This window comes from Myotis daubentonii, chromosome 5, assembly GCF_963259705.1.
Source record: "Myotis daubentonii chromosome 5, mMyoDau2.1, whole genome shotgun sequence".
NCBI lineage: Eukaryota > Metazoa > Chordata > Mammalia > Chiroptera > Vespertilionidae > Myotis > Myotis daubentonii.
Window position 1 is genome coordinate 76,184,753 of NC_081844.1, and position 8,931 is coordinate 76,193,683.

Genomic DNA, 8,931 nt, shown 5'->3' on the forward strand with positions numbered 1-8,931 from the left:
ACGTGACTGAATCATTTCTTAGTCAGCCGACCTTAGCTCATCCAGGCTACCCTCAGGGTTTGCCTCCTGCGGCTGGGTGTGGGAGGTGCTGGGGCACTGGGGAGGGGTGTGCACAGGGAGCCCCCCATCAGGGAAGCCTAAATCCACCATCATCTCCAGGGCACAGGAAAGCTCTGGAGACTGGTCCAGACCCCAGCAATCAAGCCCCTCTCTTATTGACAGGGAGACTGAGGCTGGGCGGTAGGGGTGGGTACAACACCCCATCAGTCAAAACATGTGGCCAGTGCTCCCCAGCAACCCACAAAGCCACCTCTGTTTGGAGGTGAGTCAACTGGGGCTCAGAGGTGGGAGTCAGATGCAGTGAGGAGTGGCCAGGCTTGAAGGCAGGCCTATCACCCCCAAACCTGCATTCATCACAAAGGGAGCTGCTGTGTCCCCAGGAAGCTACATAGGGGACTGGGCACACCCCTACTGGGACATGGCTGGGAGAGTGGGATGAGTTTGTGTTAGGGGGAGAGAGTTATGAGTGGTTGCCCTGAGCTGGAAGGAGAGATCCCCAAGGACCCCTCCAGCCATGCAGAGACACTGTGTGGACCACATTTCCTCACAAACCCCTAATTCATTGTCACCTTTATCCCTCCTGCTGGGCCCTCAGCCTGAGTGACAGTCACCCCTGGAGGGGCTGGGGGCCTCCAGAGGAGATGCTGGAAGAAGGCAGTGGCTCTGCCTGGAGGCATAACAGGGAGCAGAGTGGCCTCCAGGCCCAAGGCCAGGGCCCTCTGGGACCTGGCGAACTAGAAGGAAGAGATGTGCCCACCAAACAGCCCCACGGAGAGTTCGAGGGAGCCTGGCACTTCAGAAAGTCCTGAAGGAAGCTCGTTCCAGAACCACCCATCCTGCCTAGAGTGGAAAACCCACATCTGCAACCTTAATTCTGGCCCATCAGCTCCAGAGGAAGGCACCTTGGCCTGGACTCCAGTCCGACAGAGGGCAAGGAGAGCACCCTCACGACTCTGGGTTGTAAAGCCTTCTGGTCTAATGATTTCTCCCTCTTTTAATTTCTTTTAAAATGTTTTTATTGATTTCAGGGAGAAGAAGGGAGAGGGAGAGAGGGTTAGAAACATCAATGATGAGAGAAAATCACTGATCAGCTGCCTCCTGCACACCTCTTACCAGGGATAGAGCCTGCAGCCCAGGCATGTGCCCGGACGAGGAATTGAAACATGACCTCTGGCCCATGTCCCACATCTGACTGTCTTCCTGGAGGTCCCGTGGCCTCCCAAACTCGCCGCACCCAGCCCAGTCTGGACTGACTTCCCTAACCCCGTGCCACCTGGGGCCTCCCCATCGCAGCAAACGGCCTCACTGTCAGATTCCTTCCTCATCTCCTGCCTCCAGCCCACACAACCAGCGAGTTCCCTCGTGACCTCCTATCTCGGGTCTCTCATTTCATGACCACTCCCCCTGACTGTGCATTCTAGGTATACATCCTGGTTGGTGCCCTTAACACTGTGTATATGAGTTATGGCCCTGTCCTCCCTGTCCCCTCCTTAAAGTGACCACCAGATGTGAGCTCTGAACGCAGGGTGCGGTGAGGAGGGGCACGTGGTGGGCTTCCTGGGGGCTTGGTTGTAGGGACGCAGAGTCCACACATGGTTGGGAGTTAATCACCCTCAGATCCTCCCAGACCAGTCAGGACTCACCAGCCCCAGGCAGGGTCTGGGGATACTCAGTGAGCAGGACCAGAACTCGGGTTTGATCTTACAGTCTGGCCTCTTGGAGGTGCCCCTCTGGGGACCTAGACAGAGGAGATGTGGGAGGGGTCTGCCTGGAGCTGCTAGCACGAAGGCCAGAGATGTTGCTTCAAGTGTCTGGGGTAGCCTGGAGTGACCTGAACTCCCTCCCAGAGAAGGATGAGCCACTCATGGTACTGTCCCTGCACTGGGATCTCATAGGGTGAGGCAGGAACCCATGAGACCCAAATGTGGCTGGAGGCTGAGCTCTCCACTTCACCACATCTTTCCAGAAAGATGCTATCTGGGCCTGGGGCTGGGCAAGGGGCAGCTGACCCTGAAAACGTTTGGGCTTCAGACACCTCTCAACCTGGTGGGGAGAGGAGAGGAAAGGCTGAAGCACTGCCTGCTCCCTGGGAGGATTCCCCACAAAGTTTCATGAGACAGGCAACAGTTTCCTCTGAGGCGGCGATAATTAAGCCCATTGTACAGATGAGGAAGCAGAGGCTCAGGGAGGAGGGACTTTCTTGAGCTACTCAGGGATCAGAGGTGGAGAGCCCAAGCCTGAGACAGAGAGAAGCCTGGGTGGCAGGCTCTGCTGTGGAAATTCTGCCTTTGGGCTTCCCTGGGACAGTCACAGGCCACTCTAGTTTCTCTGCCAACACCTGCAGCAGTCTCCCTTTACAGCTGTCCTGAGGGGGACGTCCCTCTGCTGGTCTAGCCAGGTGACCAGCATTGCCTGGTTTTCTGATCCCTGAGAGAGCAGAAGACATTGGGGAAGCAAGGATGGATATAGGCTCAAATACTGTCTGCACCATTGACCGTGTGGACTGGGAGGGCCACCAGTACCAAGGCCCCACCAAAGGGTGGCAGGCCCAGGGAGAGTGAGGTCAGCTGAGATGCCTGTGCAGAGGTCCCACGGGACACAAGGCACTCGGAGGCCTGTTTCCTTCCCCTTATGATAGCTTCCTTTGTGATAAGGATCCTGTGGTAGCTACAAGCCCGTTTCCTCTAGAACCTGTAGGAGGGAAATTCATAAAAAAAAAATCCTTCCAGAGGGTTTTCTCCTGGCCCTGGTGTAAGGGGGCCCAAGAGGAGTCACACTGCCTAACCATCATGGTCCTGCCCCCGCCCTCCCACAGTCCCACTGGGGCCCCTGAGTCAGCGCACCCGCTAGATGGTATCACTGCCACTTTCCATGCGGTGCAATCTAGGAATGCCTGCCCGTGTAATGGCCTCAGCCCTGATGTCATCTTTCCAGAAGAAAGATATGTGGCTGCCCACGAACCTCAGCGCCAAACCCATAGCCGGCCTCTATCCTTTGCGTGCTGACTTTGGCGCCCATAGGGCACACTGTGGGCGTGGACCTCTGCAATGGCTCCTGTGCTCCCCCCTTGTCCTGCCTGCCCAGGGCCTTGACCACTGGCAGCCCTCTGACCAGCTATCAGGCCCCTGCTTCTTTTCCGGCCTTCAGTCAGCCCTTCTTCCTGAATGGCCTTCTGTGGCCTTAGTGACCGCTTGGACACGGACCCAGGTCTGGCCCTGCACATGCAGCCTACTAAACCTTTTCATGGGCCCATAGACCCTGCAGACCCGCTCCTTTGTCCCCTGGGTCCCCAACTTAGGCACTTAGACAGTGGTTCTACCTCTTTTTATATAACTTTTTTTTTTTTTTTTTTCAGAGAGGAAGGGAGAGGGAGAGAGCGATAGAAACATCAGTGATGAGAGTGAATCATTGATCGCCTGCCTCCTGCACACCCCCACACACTGGGGATCGAGCCTGCAACATGGGCATGTGCCCTGGCTGTGAATTGAACCGTGAGCTCCTGGTTCATAGGTGGATGCTCAACCACTGAGCCATGCTGGCTGGGCCTAACTCTTCTTACTTATATCCAGAAGCACCTTTGGGGAGGGGGGTAAGTAGATTAATCTTGCTCCTTCATCGACAGGGCTACAAAGTCCATAAAGGCAGGACCCTGTCGGTTTTCCACCATTTTGTATCCCCCTCCCTTGCTGGGAACCTAGTAGGTGTTCAGTAAATACTGAATGAATGAGTCCATTACACCACCATGTCCTATCACAATTCTACCTTCTAAATCTCTCTGGAGCCTGCTTCATCTTAACCACACCTGCTCCTAAAACCCGCTGCTTCTCTGTGCCCTAAGGACTTTCCCCCTATCCTCCCCCCCGTCCCACAACCTGACTTGCCCACCTACTCTGCTTGCCCTTTCAGGGTGCGGTGGGAGGCAGCATCTCCTGGGAAGCTCTCTGGCCCTTGGACCCCCAAGATGGGAGACCTGTTTTCCTGGGGATTCCTCAGCTCTGAACTCCCGCCCCCCCCCCCCCAAGCCTGCACTACACAATGGGAGTGTCCACTGCTGTCTGTCTCCCTCACCAGATTGAGAGGTCCTCAGGGCCAGATGTGAGGACCAGTGGGAAAGTCCCATCCACCTCCCAGCAGAACAGGGCCTGGTGCTGATTGGACAAATCTGTTGACTAACTATCAACTCATTTCCTGGAGAAAAGTGACCTTCCATCTCAGGGGGATTACACCAGCTCTCTGCCTCCCTGGTCATCAGCTTAGTCGCGAATTGTGGACCCCACTCCCCACCACCGAGCCTCCGGGGCTCGTCTGACACAGACCTCCACTCTGTGGCGTCTAGTGTCCTTGATTCCCCTTGTGCCCCTGAGAGCTCCTTGGGAAGGGCTGAGCCGAGGCCTCAGAGGTAGAAGGGCCAGGGCCTAGACATGCTACACTCTCCCTCCACCACCCCCCCCCCCGCCCCCCCGCCAGCCTGGCCCTCTAGGATGTTCAGAAAGGCAGGGCTGGCCTTATGGTGGCCCCCAGATCCTGGCAGGAACCCAATGGGGTCCGGAGGACGAAGGCCTGGCTTTCCTGTGCAAGGGTAGCAACCCTCCCGTCTCGTAGTTACTTTCCAAGGCCACAGTACTCAGACCATGAGTTCAACCTGCTGTCAAGGGCTGCCCACTGAGTCCCGCATGTTGCTCTGGCTTGTGTCTGACCCCATCAGTCTAGGCCAAATCAGCCCCTGGGGCCCAGAAACATCACACCCAGTGTGGGGAGCTTCTCCCATATCAGAGTGGCATGGCATGGGGGCTCACACAGATGACCGCCTATAAAATATACACCCCCCCCCATGCACCTGTATTTACAGACGCATCCAATCACATGGGCACACAGACACCCAGAAATGTATGCATGTGGACCCACACCCCCACGGCCATGAAACTCAGTGTGGGCAGCAAACACAAATGCATGCTGTCTTGGGTGGTGGTGGGGAGGTGAATGAAAAAGGTGAAGGGAAATAAGAGGTACAAACTTTCAGTTATAAAGTAAGTCACAGGGTGTAATGTACAGCATAGGAAATACAGTCAATATCGCAATCATTTTGTGTGTTGCCAAATGGGTACTAGATTTAATGTTACGATCCCGTCATAAGGCATGTAAATGTCAAATAATTTTCGTACATCTGAAACTCATACAATATTATATGCCCACTATACTTTAATTGGAAAAAAAACCCACAAAACTAACCTCGTGCTATCCTCTCCAAACTCCATTGTGAAAAGCAAACACTTGTCAGCCCCTCAAGAGCCTGTGGCTTTTCCAGAAACAGTTCCTGTTCCACGGAGAGGCCCCTGGAGCTGGAGGCCATTTAGGAAATTAAGCCTGGGAGACCTTGTTAGAGAGAACGTTGTTCCCTGTACCTGGTGTGGACGCGGCCGCGACCCCACCGCCAGCCCCAGAAGCTCCTGGTGCCTGCGGGGACTAGGTAGGAGGGCCCTGCCCACCTCAGAGGGAGGTGAGGCTCTCGGCACTGAGGGAAGAGTCACTCAACCAGGTGTGCTGGAGCCAGGATTCGTGCTCAGGGTCCCACTCCAGCTGAGAGCCCCAGCTCACCTCTGCAGCTTCGGGGTTCACCGTGGGCTGCATTAGCCAGGACTGGCTGTCAGACGGGATCTCACTGTGAAGGAACACTCCGCAGTCCCTCTGGGTTTGCCTCACCTCTGACAAGAACAGAGCAGCTGCATGGTTGGCGTTTCCTCTGCTCACAGGGTCTGTAGGGAAGAGGACCCTGGCTGAGCAGAGCTTATCAACTGCTCTGGGTCCTCGGTTGGAACTGAGGTGAGCAATTTGACTGGAATCTGCCTGGTGGAGAGTGGGGCAGTGAGAGTCCTCCTCACACTCAAATCTCTCACTGTGGTCAGAGCGGAGGGCTCCGGGGGGTGAAGGGGAGGCTGGGATTGGAATGGACACCAGGGTGGGCACAGCCAGCCCAAATGCCTCTTGGGATAACAGGCGGGATGGGGAGCTTGGGAGTAGTAGCTAGATCCAGTGTCTCCCAGACTCCTCCGGCCACTCCAGGCCAGGAAGTCCAAGCTGTGCTGGGAGGCCCCTCAGATGGAGGGGGTAGGCTCAGCGGGCTGCCAGACCGCCTAGGGAGGTCTAAAGCAGGGGTCCTCAAACTTTTTAAACAGGGGGCCAGTTCACTGTCCCTCAGACCGTTGGAGGGGCCGGACTATCGTTTAAAAAAAACACCTATGAACAAATTCCTATGCACACTGCACATATCTTATTTTGAAGTAAAAAACCAAAACGGGAACAAATACAATATTTGTATTTGCATGTGGCCCGCGGGCCGTAGTTTGAGGACCCCTGGTCTAGAGCGTGCTCAAGGAGGCTGGTGGGTGGGCTGCAAATTCTTGGAATGGCTCATTAATGAAAACCCCCGATGGTGACCACCTGGGGGAAGGCTCACCTTTCCCACGTGAAGCTGATAAGAGCCAGGAGATTCCACAGTTCAGGTAGTTCCCCCACCTCCCTGGAGTTTTGTGGTCACCATTAATCATTTCCTCTAACTGCATATAAAAGCTCTTTTGCCAGTGAGCCCAGTATTCAGAGAGAAAGGCTAAAGTCCTCAGGAGGATGTGGCTGCAGAACCTGCTGTTCCTGGGCACTGTGGTTTGCAGTATCTCCGCACCCACCCACCCACCCAGCCCCGTCACCCGGCCCTTTCTACATGTGGAAGCCATTAAAGAAGCCCTGAGACTTCTGAAACAGAGCAATGAGCCTGCTGCTGTGATGGTGAGTGAGGGAACGAGGGTTGTGCCTGGGCCAAACCCCCTGGCCTGGACGAGCCCTTGCTGTCAGCTTCATAACACTGCATTTTACTTTTCTATAGGATGAAACAGTAGAAGTCATCTCCGAAGTGTTTAACCCCCAGGTAAGATTCTCTTCTCTGACTCACCTTCCCAGAGACCTTTGCCTTTGGGGGAGAGGTGGCTCCATGTTAAATGGATTCTCACAAGGTGGTCCACTTCCCCTCCAGTCAGCTGGCTGCCAGAAGAAGGTGTGCTCAGAAGGCACTGGCCTTGCCTCTGTGGCAGTCACAAGAGCTGCCTTATTATCTGAGCAGCCATGGACAAACCTAGCATTCAAGGGGCCAGGGGTCACCAGGGACAGGTGGGTAAGCAGGGACTGTGGGCTTAGTGCTGGCTACAGAGGGGCACAGAGGGGTCCAGGCGATGCCCTGCCCCCTTTTCCCTGAAAAGTGGGGTAGTGACCTCCTTTTCTAAGGGCTGGGGCCCTCTTGAGATGCCAGGCCAAGGGAATATGCTGTGTGGGCTGAGGGTGGCCTGAGCTGAGTGGTGAGGTGGAGGCAGATTGGTGCCTGCAGTGGACAGAGGGCAGGGCAGCATATATGACTGGACCTGCCTGAGACTAGCTCGGACCTCCCAGGCTCTACTCTTAGGGGACAGGGATGAGAACACGGAGTGACGGGGAGGGCACTTGGCCACTGCTTACCAAGTCCTGGACATTTTCCATAGGAGCCGACATGCCTGCAGACCCGCCTGGAGGTGTTTATGAAGGGCCTTCGGGGCAGCCTCACCAGGCTCGAGGGTTCCTTGACCTTGATAGCCAGCCACTACAAGCAGCACTGTCCCCCTACCCTGGTAAGTGCCTGTGTCAGGGCCCCAAACGGGAAGGTCTTGGTCTAGGAGGATGGAGGACTGTGGAGGGGAGACCTTTGGGTGTGGCTGTTCGGGACACCAAAGGGAATCTGTGTTAACAGATTTGTAATTAGAGCAGCCCAGCCCTTATTTCAGGCTCAAGGAGTTCAAGTCTGGAGCTCCAGAGTCCACAGCGCCCCCTAGTGGCAGCTGCTCTGCTCTTGTCACGTTGAGGCAATCCCAAGGAAACTCAGTGTCAGGCATGGGTGGAAAAGATACAGAGGAAATTCCAGAGCCCAGGTGCCACCTCCCGACGCGACCTTCCCCTGGGCCCTGATGGGGTTCCTGGATGCATGGGAGCAAGGATGGAAGCATATCAGGATGTACAAAGTCCAACCATTTCTTTCTTGTGGGAACAGAGCTGTGTATTCCTGCTCTTTCTGGGTGTTTGGAGCCAGCCTCAGCCAAGCTGCTCTGTCCTGGCCTGGGACCAAAAAGCCAGTGGCCCAACTGTCCAGCAGACCAGCCTCCAGCACTTTGTCAGGTCCCTGGTCCCAACTTCGGGTGACACACATGTCACCTGTCCAGTAAGCAGGCAGACCCCAGACGGGCCTTCTGACCTCTGAGTCCTAAGAGACACATAAATACGCTGGTGCTCTCCCCCACATTACCCACTCACGCCTAGACTCAAGTTTTCTTTTTCTCTTTAAGGAAACTTCCTGTGCAATCCACAATACCACTTTCGAAATTTTCAAAGAGAACCTGAATGATTTTCTACTTATCACCCCCCTTGACTGCTGGAAGCCAGTCCAGAAGTGAGGCAGGCCAGTCCAGGAGCCAGCCCTGAGACCTTACCTCGCAGATCGCTGTCCTCCTACCCACAAAGAGCTGAAACTCAGGATCTTCACTTTGGAGGGACCACAGGATGAGCCAGGCCATGGGGCCACAGACGTGCGCTGAGTCATGCTGACCCATATCTGGGTGGAGGATTTTTACACTGGCAGGGACCATTAATATTTATTTATATATTTATGTATTTTAATATTTATTTATTTATTTATGCTCCTACTTCATATTTATTCAAGATATTTTACCATAATAATAAATTATTAAAATTCTGTTCTTATTTGTGCAGTTTTGCAGTTTGTTTTCACCAGGAGCAAATGCTAGTGGTGCTGCCCTCCCAACAGGGTAGGGGGGAGGTTACTGCCGGGGGGGGGGGCAG

The 8,931-nt window shown here is 54.9% G+C and overlaps 1 protein-coding gene across 1 annotated transcript; it reads left to right on the plus strand.

Moving 5' to 3' along the window:
- Positions 1 to 6,681: 6,681 nt before the first annotated feature.
- Positions 6,682 to 8,525, plus strand: CSF2 (colony stimulating factor 2). The gene is made up of 4 exons (XM_059695334.1): positions 6,682 to 6,840; positions 6,938 to 6,979; positions 7,584 to 7,709; positions 8,418 to 8,525. Exons 1-4 carry the CDS (start codon positions 6,682 to 6,684, stop codon positions 8,523 to 8,525), a joined length of 435 nt encoding a protein of 144 aa, XP_059551317.1.
- The last annotated feature ends 406 nt before the right edge of the window (positions 8,526 to 8,931 follow it).